This window comes from Notamacropus eugenii, chromosome 1, assembly GCF_028372415.1.
Source record: "Notamacropus eugenii isolate mMacEug1 chromosome 1, mMacEug1.pri_v2, whole genome shotgun sequence".
Classification (NCBI taxonomy): domain Eukaryota; kingdom Metazoa; phylum Chordata; class Mammalia; order Diprotodontia; family Macropodidae; genus Notamacropus; species Notamacropus eugenii.
Genome location: NC_092872.1, coordinates 417,748,598 through 417,773,578, shown reverse-complemented (window position 1 = coordinate 417,773,578; position 24,981 = coordinate 417,748,598). Strand labels below are relative to the sequence as shown.

Sequence of the window (24,981 nt, the reverse complement as noted above, 5' to 3'; positions counted from 1 at the left end):
AGACTGGATAGTTGTCCACCCATCACTTCTCTGGGACTAGGAAGAGGGCAGTGGAGGTCACTGCAGAATCTCCTCTCTCCTTCCCCCGCCCCCCACTTTGGGGGTTAGCCCCCAGCTATGCTCCTGCCTTCTCTTAGGGAAGTGCTCTGGGAATGTGATTATTGAATGACCAACTTCTAGACTCTGAGATGCCTTGGGCCTTGTAGGGTAAGGCCCCATACCCCCAAGCTGTTCTTCAGGGACCCAGCTTGGCCAGGCTTCTATATCACCAACTGGGACTAGCTTTCACATATACACATATATGCATGCACACTTAATATCAGTTGACAGGTGCTTGGAGTCCAAGGATAAAGAATGAAATAATCCCTACCCCCAGGAAGCTTACATTCTAACGGGGGAGACAAGTACATGCAAATATGTATACAACATAAATACAAAATTTAAAAATATAAACATATAGTTAAAGACAAGGTAATTTGGGAAGGAGGGCACCAACAGTTAGGGGGAATCCAGAAAGGCTTCATGCAGATGATTCATGAGCCTTATCTTTTTTTTTTTTTTTGAGGGGTCAACAATCACTTTAATCAGGCACATATATCATTCGCTTAGTTCAGGGGAAAAGTCAGCACCCTGAACTTGAGAAAATAAAAACAGAGAAACAAAAATCAACAGACAGGGCTTCCAACTGTCTGACCGTAAGCAATATACATCACAGATCAACAGACAGATCCAACTCTCTGACCACACATTAATAGATACCAGAGAAAGAAGCACCAACATCTATGTTTTCAAAGCTAGGGGAAGGAGGCTTGTTAGCAGCTTCTCAGGGTCTCATCTGGCACAGGAACCTTCTTCCAAAAACTAAGCCCCCTTGGACTGCATCTTAAAAAAAAATGGGCATGAAGGGGGAAGGAGGGAAGGTATTTGGGATGGCCTAGGCAAAGGCATAGAAATTGGAGATGGACTGTCAGGGGTGAGAAACAGAGAAAACCAACTTGATTGGTTCCAAAAAAACCTCCTAACAACAATGTCCAATGAGGCCATAATGAAAAATTGGGGTCAAGTTGTGCAGGGTTTTAAAAGCTAAAAAAGAGTTTAGATTTTATCTTAAAGGCAATAAGAAGTCACTGCAGTTGACTGATAGGGAATCCATGGCCAGAACTGCACTTAAGGAAGATTACTTTGGTTTGGGAACAGTTTGAGGCCCAGAGATTAAATGACTTGACCAGGGGCACACATACCCAGTGTCAGACAGGATTTGGATGATTCCAGATTACAAACACTGCATTATCATTATATGAGGCTGTTACTATACATATATAAATATACCTTCAGTGCCTCCTATGTTCAGTGCTCTGCCTATTACACTGGGGAAAATACAAAGTCTAGTTAAGTCTTAGGTCTTGTGGAGCTTAAGCTAGTAGAAGCATTAGGCACATCGCCATAATACATCAAGGAGCACTTTCAGGAAGAGATCACTTTTGAGTTGGATTTTAAAGGATGGGAAGGATTTCAGTGCAACCAGGCTGAGTTCTGGGAATAAAGGAAGGTTTGGACTCTTTAGTGAGAAAGGACAGGAGCAGCACTCTGGCAGCCCTTCGCCCATCCCCTCATTAGGACCAAGAATTCAAAATATAATCATACTGGTGATAGAAAAGGTAGCCTTCCCCTAACACCCCTCCAAATAGTCAGTGGCTGCTATGTAGTGAGAGAGAAAGCTATGTGGGCAGTTTCTAAATCCTCCATTGTCTGTCGCAGAGTTTCTACACCTCTGAGGCCAGACTGGTGTGTGTGTGTGTGAGAGAGAGAGAGAGAGAGAGAGAAAGAGAGAGAGGAAAGAAGAGGGAAAGAGAGGAGAGGGAGAGAGGTGAGTACATGAGGAGATGGGCGGAGGGGCAGGGCTGATTCAGAATCTCAGAGTTGCAAGAGACCTCTAAGGCCATTTAGTATTTAGTCCATCCCATGCCAGAGTTAGCCCACATGCCATTTATGATATGCCAACAAATGGTCAACCAGCCCTTCCTTGCAACCCTCCAATGAGGAAAGTCCTCACTCTTGCGGCAGCACATTGAATCTTGGGGTAGTTCTAGTGAGGAGATTTTTCTTAACATCCAGCTTCAATTTGCCTCTTCATGACTCCCCCTCCCCCCACGTTGTTCCTAGTTTTCCTTGAGGCCAAACCAAATCCAATCTCTTCCATGGACCAGCCTTTCAAATATCGAAATATGGTGACATTGTCCAGGACAGTCCCCAGCTCCTCTTGTGACATGACCTTGAAGTCCTTCACTACCCCCAATGCCTTCATAAGCTTCCTTCCTAAGTTGTGGCATGGGACCAGAACCCAACACAGTGTTCCAGATGTGGTCTAAATCATCATTTTTCAGACTTGGAAAGGACCTCAGAGGCTGTCTAGCCCAACCTGCACCTGAACCAGAACACCAACTACAGCACACTTAACCAAATGATCATCCAGGCCTTTGCTTGAAAATCCCCACATCACTTCTAGAGGCAGCCCATTCCACATTGGGATAGGTCTAATAGACACTTTACTAGCTGTGTGACCCTGGGCAAGTCACTTCACCTGTTTGACTCAATTTCCTCATCTGTAAAATGAACTGGAGAAGAAAATGGCAAACCACTCCAGTATCTTTGCCAAGAAGACTCCAGATGGGGTCAGGAAGAGTTGGACACGACTGAAACAAGAGCAACAACAGAAGTTAGAAAGTTTTTCTTGACATCAAACCTAAATTCGGCTCTTTTAAACTTCTACTTTTTGCTCTTAGTCCTGTCCCGGAGATCAAACAGAACAACTTTAATCCCTCTTCCAATATAACCAGGACAGATGGGAGGGGAATGGGATGGGGCATCACTTCCTTATTCCTGCTCCTTGAAAATTTGAAAATACCCCTTGAAATTTGGTTTTCCTGGGGGCCATATGACATAGTTGACTTGTGCTGAACTTGTGATCTACTAAATATCCCAGATCTTTTTCAGACCATCTGATGTTTAGCCATCCTCCCTCTCTCCCACCTTATCCTTCTCGAAGGTGATTCCACACTTGGCTCTAGCCACTCCGGGTTGGGATAGGGATGGGGAGTAGGGGGACTGTCGTCTTCTTGATCCAAGGACTTCTGCGAGATGGGAGCCTTTGCCTTGCTTGACCTCTCCTTCCTTCAGACTCGGGCTTTGCTTGCTCACCCAGCAACTGTGTTGATGGCTTGGTCGTTGGCCAAAGGGAGAAGATGTAGCCCTAGCCCCCTGTCTTCTCCATCAGTTTGGGGCAGATTCTCAGCTCCATGGTGAGCAGGTGCAGCAGGCAGACGGAAATGGACCGGGTTTAGTGGACCCAGAGCCCAAAGTGTCTTCTGGTCCTGTCCGCAGATCCAGCTGGGCTCCGCCGTGTTTTTAATACTGGTGCCACCTGATGTCCCTGGTCCCTTCCACAAGCATAGCTATGCTCTCTCCTGCTTCTCTCCGTACAAGGCTGCGGCCTCCCTTCATCCTTGGGACAGAACTATGGTCTGGACTGAACCCCAGGGCTCGGCCTGAGAGGAAGGGACAGCGGCTGCCCAGGCCCGGACCGCGGCAGCTCGGGGCTCTCGGGAGCAAAGGAGAGAATTCGTAGTCGCCAGACACCGGAGAATGTTCCCTCCCCTCCCCCTCCGTGGAGTTGGGAAGGCATTTAGAGATCATTTTAGTCCAACCTCTTCCGCTCTTCCCTCTCTCCCTCTCCCTCTCCTCCCCACCCCCGTAAGTGGCCGAACTAGGACTCGAACTCGTCTCCGAGACTTGGGTCAGGTAGAGAGGATAGGGGTGGCTCTGCCCGACAGGGGATGGGAGCTCCCGAATCCGGCCGGAGATCATCCCCTTTCTCTGTGCCAGTCCTCGCAAGGACCTCGGAGTGACTGGCTGCGCTTTGGTTTCCTGGCAAGGGAAATGGGCCTAAACCCGGGATCGCAGCCGAGGCTTTCCCCCTGCTCCCTAAATCTGGGATCTGAGGTGGGGGCGGGGCCGGAGCTGCTCATCACAGCCGGTGACCAATCCTCCTGACAGGAGGCGGGGGCTCTCCGTTGCCAATCACCTGTACTGACCAACCATTCGGGCGAGGGGCGGGAGCCCAGCTCCCCTCTCCAGGCCCAACTTCGAGGGATCGGTGTGCAGTGCCAGAGCCCAGTGGACGCCCTGGGCGCTCCTCTCCCGAACTCGGACTCCCCCGGGCCCTGCTGCATCCTCTTCTGCCCCAGACCCTGGTTCTGAGAGCTGGGCGGAGCGTTCACCTCTGCTGCGTCCGCCTCAGCCTCCACTTGTCCCTGCCCCCAGTCCCTGACCCTCTTCCTCCCGTGCCCCCGGCCGGTCCCTTCCTAGACCCCTGCCCTCACCCTTGCCCCTGCCTCCTCCCTCGCTCCTGCCCCTGCAGGCCCAAGCGTGCTCCCTCCCCTTTGGGGGGATCTCTAAGGATGTCGTGCACCGAGCTGCTGACCATGTGCCTGCTTCGGCCCAAGGCTGCGGCCCGTGAAGCCCCCACGGTCCCCTCTGCGGTCCCTCCTGCGGCCTCCGCCGGCCTCGGACTCTTCCAGGATGTGAGTGACCCCCTGGGCGAGTAGGGGAGGGGCGGCTGGGACGTGTGAGCTGACGGTCGCAGACCTGGAGGGGTGGGGAAGGAGGTAGCTGTAGGCAGCAGGGTGGGGGTGGACTCCGTAGTGAGCCCCTGGGGGAGGGTACAGGCCTAAAACTTACCCCAGAGGAAGGCCTGTTGAGGGTCGAGCTCGGCTAGATTAGCGGGGATGGGAAGAAGAGAGATGGGCACCTGAGGTGGGAGCTGTCCAGAGCTGGTCACAGCCTCCCCGCTATCAGCCTCCAACCAGATCACTGGGCAGCGAGCTGCTCAAGTGGCTGAAGATGTGATAGCCCCGGCTGCTAGGTGTGGGTGATCTTCGGGAGAGGGAGGTGGATGCAGAAGTGCCCACAGCTTGTGCCCTGGCGCCATTGGCCCATGCCTGGTGCCCGGTGCACGAAGGTGGAGGGGGTTCTGGAAACTTGAGGCTCCTGTCTCTATCTTTTGCTTTGGTTGGGAGCTATGGTGGCTCAATCCTGTCTTAGGGTGTCCCTTCCAGCACAGCCTGTCTTCTTGGTGTCCTGTTCCCCTCCCCCACCCCTACTACTTGCATACTGTGCCCACCTGTACATTGTGAGGAGCTTGTGGTTGGCTGGAGCCCTTCACAGGAACCTTCCTTCCCCTTTCTCTTCACTTTTGTCATCACCACCTAGTCACCTCTTCCCCTGATCCTGCCAAGAGCTCGACTTCTAGGAGAGGGAGATCCCACTCCCCACAGGTCATTTTCCTTTGATCTTTCCCCAAATATCCCTCCTCCATTCCTTCCTTAACCCCTACGCTAGCTTTAAAGAGCTCTGACCACTGGGTCAATTTCCTCTTTTCCCATGAGTCAGCATCTCTGATGCATACTGCACTGACCCTTCCCAGGAGAGAGAGGAGTGTGATTTTCTCCTCCATGTTCTCCTTCAATAGAAAAGTAGCTCTGGTCCCCATGCTGGAAGAGAGTGCTGCTCTGTGATCCTGAGCTAGTGGCAAAATCTCTCTGTACATGGCTTTCTGTGGAGGTAATTGTTCTCCACTATCCTGGTCCCCAGTATCTCCATCTGGAGCAGTAGTAACCTTTAATGGATCTTTATGGCCTTTAGAGAAGTCACTGCCTGAGCCAGTAATCCAAGTGGCCAAGAGGCCAGGGGAGTAGGGTCTGGGGCAAGAGCTCTATAACAGGAGAAAGCCAGCAGCAAAGGCCTAACCCTGGGGTCTGTGCAGCCCCCCTTCATGCCCCACCTATAACATATTCTGATGCTTCTGCCTCTCCTCTCCTTCGAGCAGCTCCCATGTCCAGATGAAGAAATTGAAGCAGCCACAGGGAGAGATGTGTGTATGGAGTAGGGCAGGATAGAATTGGATTCTCAAGTCCCCTCAAGTCCCTACCTTTCTCCTCTGCTCTGGCTTTGTAGGGAGCTCTTGGGCATTCTTTCCCTGCTGTGCTCTGACTGGGGCAGAGCTAGCATACTGCTGCATTGGATAGAGAGCATTTCTTGCCCCCCACCCATGAATGCCCTGACCTCTGTCCTCCCCCCTCCTCCATACTCTGACTTTTGCTCCTTCCCTTCTAAGGTTGCCCTTCTCCTTTCTGGATTGACCCTGAGCTTCCCGGGAGAAAGAGAAATAGAGATTTTGATGGAGAAGCAGACGGGAAGAAAGTTCCGAGCTCTTTCCAGTCTCCTGTCTGAGGGGAAGCTCTTGCTGGGTGCCCAGGAGGGGGCTGGGGACAGGCTAGGGAGGAAGAAAGGGCATCAGCAGGAGGTCCCTTGCTACAAATAGCATCAGGAGCCTGAGGCTGGGAGTGGGGTGGGGGAGCGATGCATTGTATTTACCCGTGTAATTTGGAATCATTCTCTGCTATTGTGATTTCCCAGGGTCTGCAACTCAAATGAGCATAGGGCCAGAGCCTGGGTCAGCAAAAACCTGCTCTGAGCTATGGACGGACCATATATTTTGCCCCTTTCAAAGCCCTTCTGTGGAGGTGTTTCCTCTCCTTAGGAAAAATCAGTAGTAGTCTCTGGGGAAGCCCTGCAAAGGGCCAGTAGTCCTCTCCTCTTGGGAATTAGTCCTGTGTCCTGGGTACTAGCATGGGTCCTCATGGAGAAGAGAACAAGTCTGGGCCATTGCTGTGGGGGAGTCACTGGTGGCATGGAATGGTCTATCTTCTGTAGCATGTGTGACATCCTTTGGACCAGGAGTTCAGAAGGAGGTAGATAAGGGTAGTTAGCTGATGGGGATGAGGAAACAGTTTAGGGGGATAAAGGCTATTCTAGCTTATTTTTCAGGAACAAGAGAAATCTATTAGTTTAGGGGAAGGAAAGACATTAAACCTCCCTATACTCCCACACTTCCACCAATTCTAGATTAGCAGGATTGGAGAATGAAGCATTAATATGGGAAGGTCAGTTGAGTTGTTTGTGTCTAATGTAGGGAGGTGACCCACAAGTCAGGTGCCCAGGCCCCCTAGTACTGCAGTCTCTGGGATCCGAGAAGGAGAACCTCCCCTTTTCCCAGCACACTGTTGGCCTTTGTGTCCCAGATGTGGTCTGGGAGGGGTATAACCCCCAGGGTATAAACAAATATTTGGTTTAGAATCATAGCTTTAGACGGGACCTTCAAATTCATTTTGTCCAAACCCCTCATTTTACAGAAGAGGAAATGGAGGGCAAGAGATTAAGTGGGGTCTCCCTGTTCCCAAAGTCATGCAACTATTAAGTACCAATTTGGGACTAGAATTTGAATCCAGAAACTCCAGATCTAAATTCAGTGATCTTTTTCTGAATTCTGAGTAGCCTTTTGGCTGGGAGGATAAGACCAAAAGATAGGGTTATTTGGCCGGAGGACACAGAGCATGATAATCAAAGGATGCTTCTTGTCCAGTGTTAGATGTAGGGACTTAAGCCTAGGTTAAGAGCCATTCTTATGCCAGGGGGGCTCCCTGAGGGAGGAAGTCTCATGCTTTGGCTGCTGACTGTAGGGATGTGCAGTTGCTAGGCCCAGAGAGGCCACTCAGGATGTACATGTTCCTTCTAATGTTTCCTTTCAGGTTTTCCGTCGAGCAGATAAGAATGGTGAGCAATAGCCCCATCGGAAAGGGATTGGGGTGGTCAGGAAGACTCACATTTGACAGTACATTGGGGGTGGGGAGGCTGTATGGAGACTAAGGCTGGGAGGTCAGTCAGGAGGAGAAGAATTGGGAAAGAAATTGGGAAGCATGCGAAAGCCTGGTTGACCTGCCCCAAAGCCCTGCAGATCCTCCCCTCCTTTCCACTTCGAAACCCGAAGAGCTTTGATTAGATGCCTCCTGATAACCTCTGGGATAGCTTTTATCTGTCCTTGTCCAAAGTAGCCCCTGTTTCTCATTGATTCCAGCATCCTCCCCTCAATCCCTAGGCCCCTGGTCCCAGTTCAGAGCCCTTCCCCTGCCCACAGACACCTGACTAGCCTACCTTCCAGAACTCCCAGACTCCCTTTGACCTTACAGGACAGGGATCCCTCTGTCTCTCTATGGGCTGATGGTGGCTGGAGAATGACCTGATGTTGGCTGGATAGGAGAGCTCCATCTCCCTGCTCCCTGCCCCCTGCCAGTCTGTTGGAAAGAATGGGGTAATGGGGACATTTTGAAAGACCTAACAACCCCCTCTGTCCTCTACAGGGGCTGGGGCTGAGGCTTGGATTCTGAGCTAAGATTCTGATTTCTCCTTTCCCCTCTTCCCACAGATGATGGGAAATTGTCCTTTGAGGAATTCCAGAATTATTTTGCAGATGGGATTCTCAGTTCTGGGGAACTCCGAGAGCTATTTAGCAGCATTGACCGGCGTTACTCAGAGTAAGTGTTTGTCAGGATATGGGCTCTGAGAAAATGATGATGGTAGGAGGGGAAGGTTGTGTCCTGGGTACACTGTAGGGACAAGGGTAGTAGGCAAATCCTTTTACTTCCTTGGGCCTCAGTTTCCCCATATGTACAATAAGGAAGTATAAGCTTCCTTCCAGGCCTGACATTCTGTAGTTCTATGATACAAAGGAGAAAACTGAGGACCAGAGAGAATTGTTTTGTCCAAGATCATACCAGTTAGCGGCAGAGCTGGACATTGAACTAGTTTCTTCCTGTTAGACTATGCTGCCACTCTGAAATGCCTAGCATTAATCTCTCTAGCCTGTGTCCTGCCAGAGAGTTGTAAAGCATCTGCTGGCTAGGCCCTTCTAACTTCCTTGTTGTCCAATGGGAAGAACTCACTCTCTGCAATTTCTGGGCTTCCCCCTTGGCTCTGGACTTTGAGTTCTAAAGTGGAAGAGGCAGTGGGGATGAGGGGTGGGAATGGAAAAGGGGCTGGGGCCAGAGTGTGGGCCCCAGTTGGAGTGCAGCCATGGGTCATCAGGTCACCAGTCCTCATGTTCCTACCTCCCTCCTGCTCTGCTCAGCAGATGCTCCCTGAAAGAGAATGGTGACTCACTCACACCCTTCGTTACCAGCTCAGTGCTAATTATGGTTAATGAGCGTTTGAGAATAACGAGGGGCAGCTGGCAGAAGCTGATCGTGAGCTGAGAGCTGAGCTGAGCTCAGTGAGGAGTCCCAAGGGGGTCCCACCCTCACAGTCCTGAGAGAGAAGGTGTCTCCCAAGGCCAAGGGGCTATAGGGTTGAGGGGACATGGAGTGTTCAAATGGGGCTGAGGCTAAGTGTAAGGGACAAGGTTAGTCTAATTGGGGATTACCTCTAGGTTTTAAGGCCAGGTTGAGTTGCTGGTCTAGCCTCCTCCCCCACTCCTCCTCCAGACACACTTTGAGCAGCTCAGCTCCTGCCTGCTGGGATGAATCCAAGCTAGGGTCTCAAAATAGCCTGGAGATGAACCAGGCTTCCTCCTCTGCACCCCTCCACTTTCTACCAGCACCAATGAGGCCTGGCCCAAGGTGGAGTGGGCTTACTACCCATTCCCCATCCCATGGAGAGGTAGAAGGACAGAACTATCCATGCCAGGATAGGCATGTTAGAGACACCTAGGCTCATCAGAGTCATCTTAGACGGATGTGGGTCAGGCTGTCTGGCTTCCCCCTCAAGTCTTCCCAGGTTTTGGCAGTGGGATCTATACTCCATATCCCCTGATCCAGGAGAGCTTCTTACTGCTGTACCTATCCTAACCATAGAATAAGTGGGGCCTGACTTTGGGATGATCCCTGAGCTGCCTCTCATACCAAATAGGTCACGTATTAGGGTGGGGTAGAGGAAATGAGGGTTTTCCCCGCTTTCTAGGAAAGGGTGACATGGCCTCTGGCTTCTGAGGGTCTTTGAGAGACAGGACCTCAGGGGAATCTACTCTGGATAAGAATGGGATCTTAAGAGGATGTAGGGAGACTGAGAGGTTTGGGAAAGGGAAGGAATGGTGCTTGATGGAAATGTCCTTGGGGAGTTAGGGGATGATGAGGAGAGGGCATGGACTAAAATGGGATAGGTTGGAATGATATTGTCGGCCTGAAATAGAGTCAACACCCAAGAGCTGCATATAAAAAGTTTCCCCAGATGCTATGCCACTCTGTACATGCATACACACACATGGGAACACATGTGCATAAAATCAGGCACATATGTCTGGAAGCTGGCTTTTAGTCAGTCCCATCCCTCCAGTCCCCGAAGTTCATTCCCAGTAGGTGCTAACCTTCCATTCCTGTGAGGTACTGGGCCAGCCTGGGAGGGACCAGGGATAATGGCTGCATCAACGCCTCCCTCTGGCCCCTATTAGGAAAGGCAATGGAGGAGGGTCCTTGCCGGGGCTCTGGAGCTGCAAAACCCCTAATCAGCAGGTTCCCCTATGCTATTTCTGTAGCAGCCACTGCTTGGATGTCAAACACTGTCTAACAAGCCCTGATTTCTCTTTTCCCTGAAGCAATCTGGAAACCGAAAAGCTTTGCGGTAAGTTGGTGCCAGATCTCTGATGGGTCTGCCTATGCCGTGATGTATATTTATATATATTTGTATGAACTCATATATATTCTATGTCTCTTTGGGGTCTTTAGCAATCCAAAACCAGTGGCCTTGGAGTTTGACTCCTAAGAAATAGCTCTGCTTAGGACTTAATTGAAAGGGATAGGACTTGCTAGCTGATGAGGATGGAGAGAGACAGTTCAGGAAGAGGGAGATTTTGAGCTCTTTGAGATGTGGTGCTATTTGTTAAGAGATGAAGGGGAGCTGTTAGATAAGGTCTTGCCTTTTCTTCTACCTCCTTAGGAATCAGGAAGGAGAGCATTAGCTTGGCAGGGTCACTTGAACCAGGCTAATCCCCAATCCAGGTCTCTCTAGTTCTGAGTCTCGGTTCAGAGGGGAAAGCTCTTTCCTTTCCCCACCACTGAGTAGAGTGTGGCAGGACATTTTTGGGCCTGAGTCCCAGCTGTGACCTGAGAAGGAAGTGGCCCCAGCCCTCCCTGTCCTATCCCTTTCAATCCATCCTTTCCCCAGCTCTCTGCATCTTGTCCTTCTAAGGGCTATTTTGATTAGGGAAGTCTGGGACCTCTCCAGTTGTTGTGACCCCATCCCCTGCCTGGGGCTTTCTCATCAGCCTCCCCTCCGGTCTCCTTGTTCCCAGGCCCTGAGACTGTACCACTGACCTGACAGATGGGGACCATGGGGAGGTGAGCCAGGTAGATGCCCTGGGCAGGGAGGGACCTGGCAGACCTGTGTGCCTGGGGCCCCAGGTGGGCAGACATACCATAGTGAGTATGTTTATTCAGCTTCTCCTATATTTCTCTCCGCCCCAACCCTAGACTATTTCTCAGAGCACCTGGGTGCATACAGACCTGTGCTAGCTGCCCTGGAAGCCCTGAACAGCGCAGTGCTCTCTGCCATGGATGCCACCAAATTGGTGAGTGGGAAGACCTCCTGAGTGCTATGCTCCTGGCATCTGTGTGGCTGGAGCGCAGGGGAGGTGGGGAAGTTGGGAGAAGCTCAGTACAAGCACAAAAGGTCGTCTGTGCCAACACCTTATCTGTTTTTACACACACGTGTATGCACACACCTAGATGAACAAATCCATGCCATTGTGTACACAGACATTCATGGACTCAGTTCTTCCCTCATCCCTTCCCACTCTCTTTCCTGCAAGTAGAAATTGTATGTGGGTATTATTGGTATTACCCAGGTGTGTATGAGTGTATTAAATATGACTGTGTGTTCATGCAGTAGAGGTGGGGAATTGTAACCTGAGAGTAGTTTCCCTTGTTGGGGACAGGAACAAAGACTTAGTCCATATGGAAGGGGACTTACCAACAAAAATACAAGACCAGATAGACAAGCAGGAGACCAAGACCCTCAAAACTGGTGGGAAGGACTATGGAATTAGGCCCATAGTTGGCAGCTAGTTAGGCTAGCAGGGCAGACTTTCAGGAGACAGAATGGTGGGGTCCAAGCCTGCGAATAAATGGTGATGTGTGGCTGGGGAGGAGGGCTGGGGCCCACTCATGACCAACAGGGCTGGCTTTATATTTTGCCTTATTTGACTGATTGCCAGAATTGAATTGTGGAAAGGACAATAGATTTTGACTCAGAAGTCCTAAGTTTGAGTCCTGCCTCTATCCTTACTACCTAGGGTGACCCTGGACAAGTTACTTTACCACTCTAGGCTTCAGTTTCCTCATCTTTAAAATGAAGGGTTTGTTTAGGTGGCTATTAAGGTCTCTTCTCCATCTCTAAACCTATAACCCTATAGTCTTCCTTCCATGTTCTTGAAGAAAATCCTCTTGAAAACGCCACAGCGTGTGCGTGCGTGCATGCACGCATGCGTGTGTGTGTGTGTGTGTGTGTGTGTGTGTGTGTGTGTGTGTGTGTGTGTGCCTGGAGAAGCTAAGGAAGACAAGAGGAGAGAGGGAAGGAGGTAAGACAAGGCAGCACCTGGTTTGAGCAGGTGAGACCAAAACAGGACGAGACTGTTCAGGAATTCTCTAAATAGAGAGGAGAGGAAGGTGGATCTGCCCTCTTAGTGTCTCACTTTAAGACAACCCTGTTTAAAAAAGACAAAACCACCCAAGCAGGGGCGACTCTTCACCTTGCCAGTGTTTCCCCATGTTTTACCACATGATTCAGTTTGACTGATTTACTTCTACTCTGTGAACACTGCTCGTACTCAGGTACATTTATTTACCTGTATCTATGGCCCACTCTCACATATACAGACCCACAAATATGTCCATTCCCAAGCACTTCCACTCCCACAGATGTATGCAGCCATAGCTGAACTGACTGCCATCATGCGTCCTCACAAGCACACAGATCTTGTTCTTCTCCCAGAGAGCCTGCTTAGGAGGGAATAATCTGGCTAGGACTTGCCCCAGATGGTTACAAGGTAAGCTCTGGGTCACCTTCCCTGGCTCTGTCATCACCATCTGTAGTCAAGGAGTTACCCTGCCCAGGATCAGAGGTTATACCCCTAGAAAGCTATCTGCCCTCCAGTGAAGAGAAGTGGCTTCATTTCCAGGGTCCTCTGTCTTTAGGGGCATTCCAAGCATCAAGTTCAGATATGATCCCTTTGACACCCCCTTTTATTCAACCAGATATCACGTGCATGCAGCCTGCACCTTGCTCCTCATACATGGCACGTGTTACTCATAGTCAATGGAAGGAGTGGAGTGAGCCAGCCATCCAGCCTCCCACCTAAGTTGTCAGGTCCCGCTCTGGCTTGGCCATCAACTGTGGATATAACACTGTCCCTGAGGTCTCTGCTGGCCACTGTTGCTGCCTCTAGCACAGGGTTTTTAGCTCCACCCTCAGCCTCTGAGGGAAACCAGGAAAGAGCATGGCACCCCCTGCCATTAGCACATTGGCTACCAACTTGGGCCGTATAGTTTCTGGCATTGCCTGCAGGGCCTGGAAAGCCAGGGTGGACAGGCCCAGAGAGTTGTGGCCTAGCATCCTTGACTGGAACAAGGGTTTGGGGCCGCAGAACTGCTTGTTGATCAGGGTCACTGAGCATTCATCTGCTGTGCAGAAGTGTGCTGAGGGGAGTCAGGTTGTGTGGGTGTGCAGGCCTGCTTCATAATCTAGAGAGATGTATGTAACAGCACTGCTTCTTTAGCATAGTGACAGTGTGTCAGGGGAGGGCTTGTAGCCTCGGGTCAGTACAGGCTCCCAGCAGCAGTCCATGGAAGTATTTAGTGAGGGCAGCCTTGGCCACATCAAGTTGTAACCCAGCCTTGTGCCAGGTGTTGCCAGCGTAGATGGGTGCCCCAGCTTCTCCTGCCAACCCACTGACCTTCCCCTAGAGAACAGAGCCAGCAGACCTGTGCTAGCTATGTGAAAAGCTGGCACTGAGAAAGTCTCAAACATCAGCTCAGCCACCTTCTCCTGATTCTCGGGCAGACTGGTGGGCGAGTGACTCATGAGGACAGGCCAGTTTTTAGGGCTGGTCTTCAGGCCACAAGCAAAGAGGTGGCACCACAAACTCTCCGTGGATTCCCAGTCCACTCTGACCCCATGTTTCAAGAGATGACATTGACCTGGCACTGTGCCCAAGGCATCCAGGCTACCGGGCATGCTCCACATGGCAGTGGCATAGTTGGGAAAGAAGCTGGCAGTCTTCAGGATAAATTGGGGCTTTTCCTCCCCAGTAAAACCCACCTTGGTGAAGCCACTGCCATTGTCAATGACCATGGCTATCCTGTCCATGACTGTGGGCCAGGGGCCCACCCTGTACTGGAGACACTGTCCCCTCTGGTGAGAGATCTACTCCCTCTGCTGCTCAGAACAGCTGCCCTCTAGAACTTTACCTCTTCAGTGGAAGGCTCTGGCCCCTTGGCACCTGGTTCCTATGGAGTTATAATTACAGTATTTATTAAACACCCACTACCATATGCAGGAGGCTGCTAGATGGCACAATGGACAGAGTGCCAGGCTTGGAGTCAGGAAGACCTGAGTTCAAATTTGACTTCAGACACTTACTAGTTACGTGACCTTGGGCAAGTCACTTAATCTTGTTTGCCTCCATTTCTTCATTTGTAAAATGAGCTGGAGAAGGAAATGGTAAATAAACCACATCAGTATCTTTTGCCGAGAGAACCCCAGATGAGGTCATGAAGAGTCAGATACAATTGAACAAATGCCTAAATAGCCACAACTATGTGCAGAGTATTATGCTAGGAGCTAGGGAGATACAAAGCTTATTTAAGACAGGAGCCCTGCCCTCAGGAGGGTCGCAATCTAGGAGGAGGAGAAGACGCCTCCAAAGGTAGCTCTGTCACGTACAGTATTACATGTTAATTGTCTGAGAGAAGAGGGGAAGGATGAGGAAAGGAGTGTTATATGAGTTTGACTTTAAAGGAAGGTCAGGATTCAATGAATAAAGGAGAAGTAGTGCCTGTCCTGGGGCCTAGGGCAGTACAAGGGAAGGGGATTTGAGAGGGAAGGGCTGGGAGCGTTGGTCACTTTGGCTAGAATGTGGAGAGCAGAGAGGGGAGCAATGAGGGTTAAGGCTGTTTCCAGCAGTAGGGCAGTGGGCTCTGAATGCCAACATAGAAGAATTTGATCTAAAAATTTTTGAGAAAAAAAGTGACATGACCAGATCTGTCATGGATAAAGGCCTAGGAGGAGGAGAGAGCAAAATCGAAGGGAGCCCGGCAAAGAAGCTATTATAATAGTCTGAGTGAGTATTAATGAAAACCTATAGAGGACGGTAGCAGCAGGACTACAGAGGACAGAACATAGAGATGCCACAGAAGTGGAGTCCTCAAGCCTTGGTGGACTGACTGGACATGGGTGGTTAAAGAGAGGGAAGGATCAAAGATCACACCTCAAGTTTTTCAGAAATGGGGGAGTGGGTAGATAGTGGCGCTACAAACAGAAATAGTGATGTTAGATGGAAGATTGGATAGAGGGGCATGGTTTGGGAAGTGTTGAGTTTGAGATGGGACATCCAGGTAAGAGGTTATTCTGAAGGAGGCAGCTGGGTGGCTCAGTGGATAAAGTGCTGGGCCTGGAGTCAGGAAGACCTTAGTTCAAATTCTGCCTCAGGTTATGTGACTCTGGACAAGCCATTTCATCCTATTGCCTCAATTTCCTCATCTGCAAAATGATCTGGTGAGGTGACTCCAGGCCCGGTGCTCTATCCACAGTGCCACCAAGTGGCCCTAATTTCTCAGCAATTCTGACCAGCATTAAGCGTAAGCCTTGGGACTCAGGGGCTTGGTTTCTTATCTCAATTTTGCCACTGACTCCTTAACAATGGAATATTTTCTTCTCTCTGGGACTCAAATTTTCCCATTCGTGAAATGAAAGGCTTGGACTACATAAGTCTCTAAGATACTTGTACAAGAAAGAAAATAGTGGGGAAAAAAAGAGTTGGATTTAGGGTCATGAAACCTGGGTTCATATCTTGGCTCATTTCCTTATCACCTGTGTGATGATCTTTCTGGATCTGTTTTCTCATCTGTAAAATGAAGGGGCTGGAATGGATGACATGGACGCTTTACACCTGTGACCCTAAGATTTTCAGAAGGCTCTGTGTCTTGACCCCCTCTCTTGACCTAATTCTGATAGAGAGGTAGAGAGGGAATGAGTGGCAGTCACTCCTTGTCCCACCCTCCCCGTTTCCATGCTTTTATTGCCATGGCCCCACATTGGGGGAAGGGAGGCAAGAGTTGCCCCCAAGTGCCCTAGAGCCAGCCCAGGGACACACTAGCCTTGGCCAGCCACCTGCATGCTCCACTATCTCTATTGTCCTGCCCGCCCTGTACAGGTTCAACCCTGGGAGCTGGTCCAGTGCTGGCACACTGTGGATGGGGCTGGTCCTCCACCTCCTCCTCAGCCTCGTTCTTAGCCAGCAGATGGGTGTGCCGGTGCTGCCAGGCCTAGGCACTCTTGGTACTACCATCCATTTCCTACCACTCATTCTGGAGGTGGCCATCCGGTCATATCAGGAATACCAAAATCTTCATCTCACGAGCCTGAGAGCCCTCTTGGTGGTCTGTCCCATCCACTGCACCTCTCAGTGAGGAGGCTGCTGGTGTTGCTGCTGCCCCAGTCTCATCCTTGGGCCTCCCAGCTTGGGATCCAGGGGGCATGCTGGGTTCTGCAAGTTGGTCCCTCTTATCCAGGAAGGCAGGAACAGCACAGTCTTGGGCTGTGGAGAAGGAATAGTAAAACTGGTGAAACTTGCTTGCCTCCAGCACAGTTTGGGTCACCTTTCTAGTTTGCAGAGGGGGAAAACTGAAGGCTGGAACTTGAAAGGACCTGGGGCTTCATGTGACTGGTTTGTGGTGCATTCCTAAGACTTCTCTCTGCCTTATCCCTGGGCAGAGAGGGATTCACCAGCCCCGAAACAGGAGATGAAGGACCAGTCCATGGGGGCCATCTGTGGGCCCACCGTGGCCTTACCTGGGTATGAGCTAGGGGCTCAGAGCACAAAATTTCCATCTTCAGGCCAAGCTTGGAAAGGAGTCAGAAACCAAGAGTTAGAGGGATCCTCTAGCCTTCCTTAGTAGGTCAATGCGCTGGGTCTCTCCTAGACACTCACACTTGACTTTCTCTTCAAGTGGTCAAGAAAGGGCTTCTTCTTCTTGGCCTTTTCCATGTCTGGGGGTTTCTTCTTCTGCTCCTGCTTTGGAGTCTTGGTTTTCTTTCAGAAGTTATAGTTACCCATTGTGGGTAGCAGCTGTGGCTTTGGCTCCCTATACACTCACATGATGGTCCAGGACCCATACTGAGTCTTACTTTGTCCCTGGGCATGACCTTATCAGGACCATATAGAGTTTTCTTCCCTTTTTGTCTTATCTTCATGAAGATCTTTATTCTGGGTGGAGATTTAGAAAGGCTCAAGCTCATTTCCTAACTATACCACTAACCTAGTTATATAATCTTGAACAAATCCCTTTCTTTCTCCAAATCTCCATTTCTCCTTCTGTAAAATGAGAGTGTTGTATTAGATGACCTCTAAGTTTCCTTCTGGGTCTTAGTCTATTTTTTAAAATGTATTTTCTTTTTTTCCAATTACATGTAAGCAATTTTTTAACATTCTTTTTAAAAATTTTGATTTCCAAATTCTTTTTCTCCCTCCCTCCCCCCTCATTTAGAAGGCAAGCAATTTGATTTAGGTTATACATATGCAGTCATGCAAAACATATTTCCATATTAGTCATGTTGTAAAAGAAAACACAGACAAAAAACCCCAAGAAAAATTAAATTGGTGAAAAAATTATGCTTCAATTTACATTCAAAATTGGTTAGTTCTCTCTCTGGATGTGAATAGCATTTTGTATCATGAGTCCCTTGGAATTGTCTTTGCTCATTATATTGCTGAGAAGAGCTAGTTTTTCAGTTGATCATCATCATAATATAGCTGTTTCTCTGTACAATGTTTTCCTGGTTCTGCTTACTTCACTTTGCATCAGTTCATGTAAGTCTTTACAAGTTTTTCTGAGACCATCCTGCTCATCATTTCTTATAACACAATAGTATTCCATCACAATCATAAACCACAACTTGTTCAACTGTGTCCTAATTGATGGGCACTTCCTTAATTTCCAATTATTTTCCACCACAAAAAAAGAACTGATATAAATATTTTTACACATGTAGGTGTTTTTCCTTTTTTAAAAAATCTCTTTAGGATATCGACATAGTAGTGGTATTGCTGGGTCAAAGGGTATATATGGTTTCATACTCCTTTGGGCATAGTTCCAAATTGCTCCCCAGAATGTTTGGATCAGTTCACAACTCCACCAACAGTGCATTAGTGTCCCAATTTTCCCACATCCCCTCCAACATGTGTCATTTTCTTTTTCTGTCATATTAGCCAATCAGATAGGCATGAGGAGGCACCTTAGAGTTTTTTTCTTCAATCAATAGTGATTTAGAGCATTTTTTCATACGACTAGAGATAACTTTGATTTCTTCTTCTGAAAACTGCCTGTTCATATCTTATGACCATTTATTAATTGAAGAATGACTCATATTTTTATAAATTTGATTCAGTTCTCTGTGTGTTTGAGAAATGAAACCTTTATCAAAGAAACTTGCTGTGAATCCTCCTCTCTTAACTTCCCCTCCCCAGTTTTCTACTTTCATTCTAATCCTGGCTGCATTGGTTTTAAGTAAATCCTTTTTCATTTTAATGTCTTAATGCTCTCTATATCTTGTTTGGTCATAAATACTTCCCTTATCCATAGATCTGACAGGTGCATTTTTCCATACTTTACTAGTTTGCTTATGATATCACCCTTTATGTCTAAATAACTTATCCATTTTGACTTTATCTTGATATACAGTGTGAGATGCTGGTCTATACTTAATTTCTGCCAGTTTTCCCAGCAATTTTGTCAAATGTTGAGCTCTTACCCCAAAACCTTGGATCTCTGGTTTTAATCAAACACTAGATTATTATGGTTCTTTACTACTGTATATTGTATGCGTGCCCTATTCCACTGATCCACCCTTCTATTTCTTAGTACAAGATTGTTTGGATGATTGCCATGTTGTAATTCAGTTTGAGATCTGGTACTGCTAGATCACCATCCTCCATATTTTTTCCTTGATTCCCTTAATATTCTTGTTCTTTTGTTCTCCCAGATAAATTTTATTATTTTTTCTACTTCCATAAAATATTTTTGGCAATTTGATTGGCATGGCATTGAATAAGTAAATAAATTTAGGTAGAATTGTCATTTTTATCATATTGGCTTGGTCTACCAAGTAATGAATATTTTCCCACCAGTTTAGATCCAACTTTATTTGTGTGAAAAGTGTTTTGTAATTGTATTCAGATAGTTTCTGAGTTTGTCTTGGCAGTATTTTAATATTGTCTGCAGTTATTTTAAATGAAATTTCTCTATCTCTTGCTGTTGGACTTGGTTGGCAATATATAGAAATGCTGATAATTTATGTGGGTTTATTTTATATCCTGAAACTTTGCTAAAGTTGCTAATTATTTCAAGTAGTTAAAATATATTTTTGATGCTTTTTCTCTTTGCATCACAGTCCTGCCAGTATCTCTCTCCAGACTCAAGTCAGCCAGTCATTTATTAAATGCTAACAATGTGTGGGCTCTGGGCTAAGCTCTTAGATTACAAATATAAGCAGAAAGATAGTCTCTGCCCTAAAGGGACTTGCATCCTAATAAGGAAAAGTAAGAGAGAAAAGGAAGCTGAAAAACAAAGGTGACGAGAAGAGAAAGGTAAGAGAAAGGGAACCTGGGAGAGAAAGCCCAGAGAATCAGAATTTGAGGCTAGAGAGGAAGGAAGATCTCATTGGCCTGGATGTTCTCCTTAAAATGGAGGTTCTGGGAAGAATCAGCCAAATGGGAGAAGGGTCTGAAGGGATGGCATATTCTTCCAGGGTGAAGAGGCATGGTAGAGGAAGTCCAGAGAGTTAGAAGCAGAACATGGAGAGGAATGAAGGCTGAACTCTCCCTAGTGACAAAGAAAAACAATTATGTTAAAACATGAATTCAGCAACTGGGTCCAACAATGTATGCATTATTCCATCCTAAAAGTCCCTCACTTCTCTGCCATAAGAAATAGGCTTTTATTAAATATAGCCTCTAAGGTTCCTCCCAGCTCTAAATGGGTGAGTTCCATTCTCAGAGATTTTATTGGTTTTTCCATTGCTTGAAGTTTCTAGTGAGCTTTTCATCTATATTTTTTGTAGTCTTTTTATGTATTTTTTTCTTTTTTTTTTTTATTTAACTTTTAACATTTATTTTCACAAAATTTTGGGTTACAAATTTTCTCCCCTTTTATCCCCTCCCCCCCCCAAACCCAAGCATTCTAATTGCCCCTGTGACCAATCTGCTCTCTCCTCTATCCTTCCTCCCTGCCCTTGTCTCCGTCTTCTCTTTTGTCCTGTAGGGCCAGATAGCTTTCTTGACCCCTTACCCTGTATTTCTTATTTCCCAGTGGTAAGAACATTACTTTTGATCCTAACACTTTGAGTTCCAACTTCTTTAGCTCCCTCCCTCCCCACCCCTTCCCTTTGGAAGGCAAGCAATTCAATATAGGCCAAATCTGTGTAGTTTTGCAAATGATTTCCATACTAGTTGTGTTGTATAGGACTAATTATATTTCCCTCCATCCTATCTTGACCCCCATTACTTCTATTCTCTTATGATCCTTTCCCTCCCCATGAGTGTCGACCTCGGATTGCATTCTCCTCCCCATGCCCTCCCCTCCATCCTCCCCCCCACCCTGCTTGTGCCCCTGTCCCCCACTCTCCTGTATTATGAGATAGGTTTTCCTATCAAAATGAGTGTGCATTTTATTCTTTCCTTTAGTGGAATGTGATGAGAGTAGACCTCATGTTTTTCTCTTGTCTCCCCTCTTTATCCCTCCACTAATAAGTCTTTTGCTTGCCTCTTTTATGAGAGATAATTTGCCCCATTCAACTTCTCCCTTTCTCCTCCCAATATTTCTCTCTCACTGCTTGATTTCATTTTTTTTTTTAAGATATGATCCCATCCTCTTCAATTCACTCTGTGCACTCTGTCTCTATGTATGTGTGCGTGTGTGCATGTGTGTGTGTGTGTACTCCCACCCAGTACCAGATACTGAAATGTTTCAAGAGTTACAAATATTGTCTTTCCATGTAGGAATGTAAACAGTTCAACTTTAGTAAGTCCCTTATGACTTCTCTTTGCTGTTCACCTTTTCATGGTTCTCTTCATTCTTGTGTTAGAAAGTCAAATTTTCTTTTCAGCTCTGGTCTTTTCATCAAGAAAATTTGAAAATCCTCTATTTCATTGAAAGACCATTTTTTCTCCTGAAGTATTATACTCAGTTTTGCTGGGTAGGTGATTCTTGGTTTTAGTCCTAGCTCCTTTGACTTCTGGAATATCCTATTCCATTTCCTTCGATCCCTTAATGTAGAGCCTGCTAGATCTTGTGTTATCCTGATTGTATTTCCACAATACTTGAATTGTTTCTTTCTAGCTGCTTGCAATATTTTCTCTTTCACCTGGGAGTTCTGGAATTTGGCCACAATGTTCCTAGGAGTTTCTCTTTTTGGATCTCTTTCATGCGGTGTTCTGCGGATTCCTTGAATATTTATTTTGCCCTCTGGTTCTAGAATCTCAGGGCAGTTTTCCTTGATAATTTCATGGAAGATGATGTCTAGGCTCTTCTTTTGATCATGGTTTTCAGGTAGTCCCAGAATTTTTACATTGTCTCTCCTGATTCTATTTTCCAGGTCAGTTGTTTTTCCAATAAGATATTTCACATTATCTTCCATTTTTCGAATCTGCACGCTATGTTCTGTGATATCTGTCTTTCTCATAAAGTCCTTAGCGTCCATCTGTACCATTCCAGTTTTGAAAGATCTATTTTCTTCAGTGAGCTTTTGAATCTCCTTTTCCATTTGGCTAATTCTGCTTTTGAAAGCATTCTTCTCCTCACTGGCCTTTTGAACCTCTTTTGCCAATTGAGTTAGGCTAGTTTTCAAGGTGTTAATTTCTTCAACATTTTTTTGGTTCTCCTTTAGCAGGGAGCTGATCTGCTTTTCATGCTTCTCTTTCATCCCTCTCATTTCTCTTCCTAGTTTTTCCTCCACCTCTCTAACTTGATTTTCAAAATTCTTTTTGAGTTCTTCCATGGCCTGAGCCCATTGGGTGGGCTGGGACACAGAATCCTTGATTTCTGTGTCTTTGCCTGATGGTAAGCATTGTTCTTCCTCGTCAGAAAGGAAGGGAGGAGGTGTCTTTTCTCCGAGAAAGTACCCTTCAATAGTTTTATTTCTTTTCCCTTTTTTGGGCATTCTCCCCAGCCAGTGGCTTGACCTCTGAATATTCTCCTCACACCCACCTCGCCTCCTGGTCCTCCCAGCCAGCGTTTGGGGACTGAGATTCAAATGCTGCTTCCCGCCTTAGGGCTTTTGGCGGGGGCAGGGCTGCTATTCAGTGTGAGAATTAAGTTCAGGTGGTCAGGTCGGGGCAGGGCCACCTCTCAGGCCCAGTTCCCTCAGGGGATTTATGCACAGACCTTCCACAATGGATCCAGGCTCCCGCCCACTTGGGGAGCCCCTGTCTGTAGCCGCCTCTCAGCTTCTATCTCCCGGGGGGCCCGAGCCATGGGGGCACCCCACTCCCCTCTCGACCTGCCAAAGAGACTCTCTCACCGACCCTCACCTGTGGGTGGAGGGGCTTGTGCCATCCCTAAAGCCTGCTCGGATCTGTACCTCTCGGAGCCGCGGCCGCCGCAGGTCTGGGCTGGGCTCCGCGTCCGCAGCGCCACGGACCCTCCGCGAGAGGTTTGCAGGTCCCTCTGTGGGTGGAGGGACCCTCGTGGCCGCAGGATATCTCGTCCCCGTAGCCCGTTCGGATCTTTTCCTCACGGTGTCGCGGCTGCTGCAGGGCTGCACTCAGCTCCCAGTCCCGGCGCCCAGTCCACAGCGCGAAGGACCCCCCGCGAGAGGTTTGCAGGTCTCTCCGGAACAGAAATCTCCCTCGCTCCAATATTCCGTGGCCTCTGGGTGCAGAATTCACTGTGGGTTGGTCCCCTCTAGCCGTTCTGTGGGTTGTGGGTTCGGAGCTATGTGTATGTGCGTCTTTCTACTCCGCCATCTTGGCTCCGCCTATGTATTTTTTTCTTGATTCTGCTCATGTTTGTTCTGCATCAGTTTGTAAGAATCTTTCTGTCTTTGAATTCTTTCATTTCATCATTTCTTGTTGTTCAGTTGTTTCAGTCATGTCTGACTCTTTGTGACCCCCTTTGGGCTTTTCATGGCAAAGATACTGGAGTGGTTTGCCATTTTCTTCTCCAGCTTATGTTATAGATGAGGAAACAGGTAAACAGGATTAAGTGACTTACCCGTGGTGTCACACCTAGTAAGCATCTGAGGCTGGATCTGAAATCATGTCTTCCTGATTTCAGGCCTGGTGTGCAATCCACTGGACCACCTACTTGTCCTCATTATTTCTTACTGTACAATAATATTCCATTATATTCACCCAAATATCAATTGGGCATCTATTATGTGCAAGACCTTGGGCTGGGCACTTTATGTATGTATGTAGGAGGGTAGGATTGTATGTTTCTGGGAGGGAGAGGTTGACAGTTTTCTGTTTAAGTAGGCAAATTCAGTATTTTAGAAGATAGTGGGAATGTATATGGAAACAATGAGAGACGTACAGGATCTTGGACCAATGGAACATAAGTTCCTTGAAGGCAAGGACAATTACCTAGTTGGCATTGTGCATAGGGTATTGGACTTGGAGTCTGGAAGACCTGAGTTCAAATTCTGCCTCCAATACTTGATAGCTTCCTGGCTTTAGATGAGGCTCAACCTCTCTGAGGACATTTCCTCATCTGAAAATTATGAAGGTTGGACTTGATGACTTCCAAGATCCCTTGTCAGGTCTGTTTTTGTCTTTATATCCCTAGCATTTAGTCCAATATCTGGCACAGAGAAGGCACTTAATAAATGCTTTTTTAACTTAATAAATGCTTAACTGGATGTATGTGGGTGAGTATTAAGTGTATTTCAGGATATGTGGGGATATTGATGATTTAGATTTATTGAAATGTGTGTAAATATGCCATCATGTATAAGTATATGGAGAGATGTTGATTGTACATGTGTGTGCATATGTAGGGAAAGTTCAACTGTGTATGAGTGGACACAAATACATGTATATCCATGTGTGGGGAGAAAATGGCTATTTACTTAGGGATATGTGTGTAAGAATGTATCTGGGTGAGGCTAGATAGAAAATATGTATTTGGGATGGGATGTATATATGTGTATATATATGTGTGTGTATGTATATGAACATGTGCCTGTGTGGAGAAGATACTGAATGTGTGTTTAGAGTAACTGCGGGGAAGGATGTGTGTGTGTGTGTATGTATGCAAAAAGATTGGCTTTGTGTTTGAAGTGTGTTCCTATATGGGAAGAATTTAATTTCAAGAAACATTAAGCATTTACTATGCACAAGGATGCTGAGATTCAAAGTCAAATTCAAAGATAATTTCTTGCCCTCAAGGGGCTTACAACCTATTGAGAAATAAGACATATAGGCAGATAAGTAAGTATAAGATATTTTGAGGAAAGAGTACATTAACAAGTAGGGGAAATCTAGAAAGGGTTCACTGAGGAGATAATACCTGAACCTTTAGGGAATGTCAGGATTAAAGTATGGAGGAGGGAGTGAATTTCAGACATCAGGGAAGTTGTGCATAAAGAGAGAGATGGAATTCTGAGTTTGAAAAATAACTAGCATTGTGACTGGAATGTAGAAAGCATGAAGGAGAATAACATGAAATAAGCCTAGAAATGTAGGATGGAGTCAGATTTTAAAGGGTGCTTTCTAAATGCTAGGGTAAGGTGTTTGGGTTTTATCCTAGAAGTAATAGTCACTGGGGAATCTTTGAGCATGGGAGTGACATGTTCTGACCTGCTTTTTGTTTGCTTTTTTTAATTAAA

At 47.3% G+C, this 24,981-nt stretch overlaps 3 protein-coding genes across 6 annotated transcripts in view; 1 reads left to right on the top strand and 2 right to left on the bottom strand.

Moving 5' to 3' along the window:
• Positions 1-3,788: 3,788 nt before the first annotated feature.
• NECAB3 (N-terminal EF-hand calcium binding protein 3) overlaps positions 3,789-24,981 on the top strand; it is a 33,536-nt gene continuing 12,343 nt past the window's right edge. Inside the window, exons 1-5 of one of the 4 annotated variants that reach the window (XM_072631277.1) lie at positions 3,789-4,580; positions 7,647-7,671; positions 8,321-8,429; positions 10,481-10,506; positions 11,355-11,452. In XM_072631277.1, coding sequence (XP_072487378.1) covers positions 4,458-4,580; positions 7,647-7,671; positions 8,321-8,429; positions 10,481-10,506; positions 11,355-11,452 — 381 coding nt within the window. In that variant the 5' untranslated portion in view covers positions 3,789-4,457. Of the gene's footprint in view, positions 4,581-6,352; positions 7,672-8,320; positions 8,430-10,480; positions 10,507-11,354; positions 11,453-24,981 lie in introns of those variants that run through there. The other 3 variants (XM_072631280.1, XM_072631278.1, XM_072631279.1) reach the window with 3 other exon arrangements.
• ACTL10 (actin like 10) lies at positions 13,129-14,377 on the bottom strand. Its single transcript, XM_072648400.1, is given in 3 exon segments — positions 13,129-13,638; positions 13,640-13,842; positions 13,845-14,377. Coding segments are annotated over 3 exon segments (1,116 nt in total). The 5' UTR covers positions 14,248-14,377.
• On the bottom strand, positions 16,230-17,215 carry C1H20orf144 (chromosome 1 C20orf144 homolog). The gene is given in 3 exon segments (XM_072648389.1): positions 16,230-16,670; positions 16,673-16,696; positions 17,090-17,215. Coding segments are annotated over 3 exon segments (591 nt in total).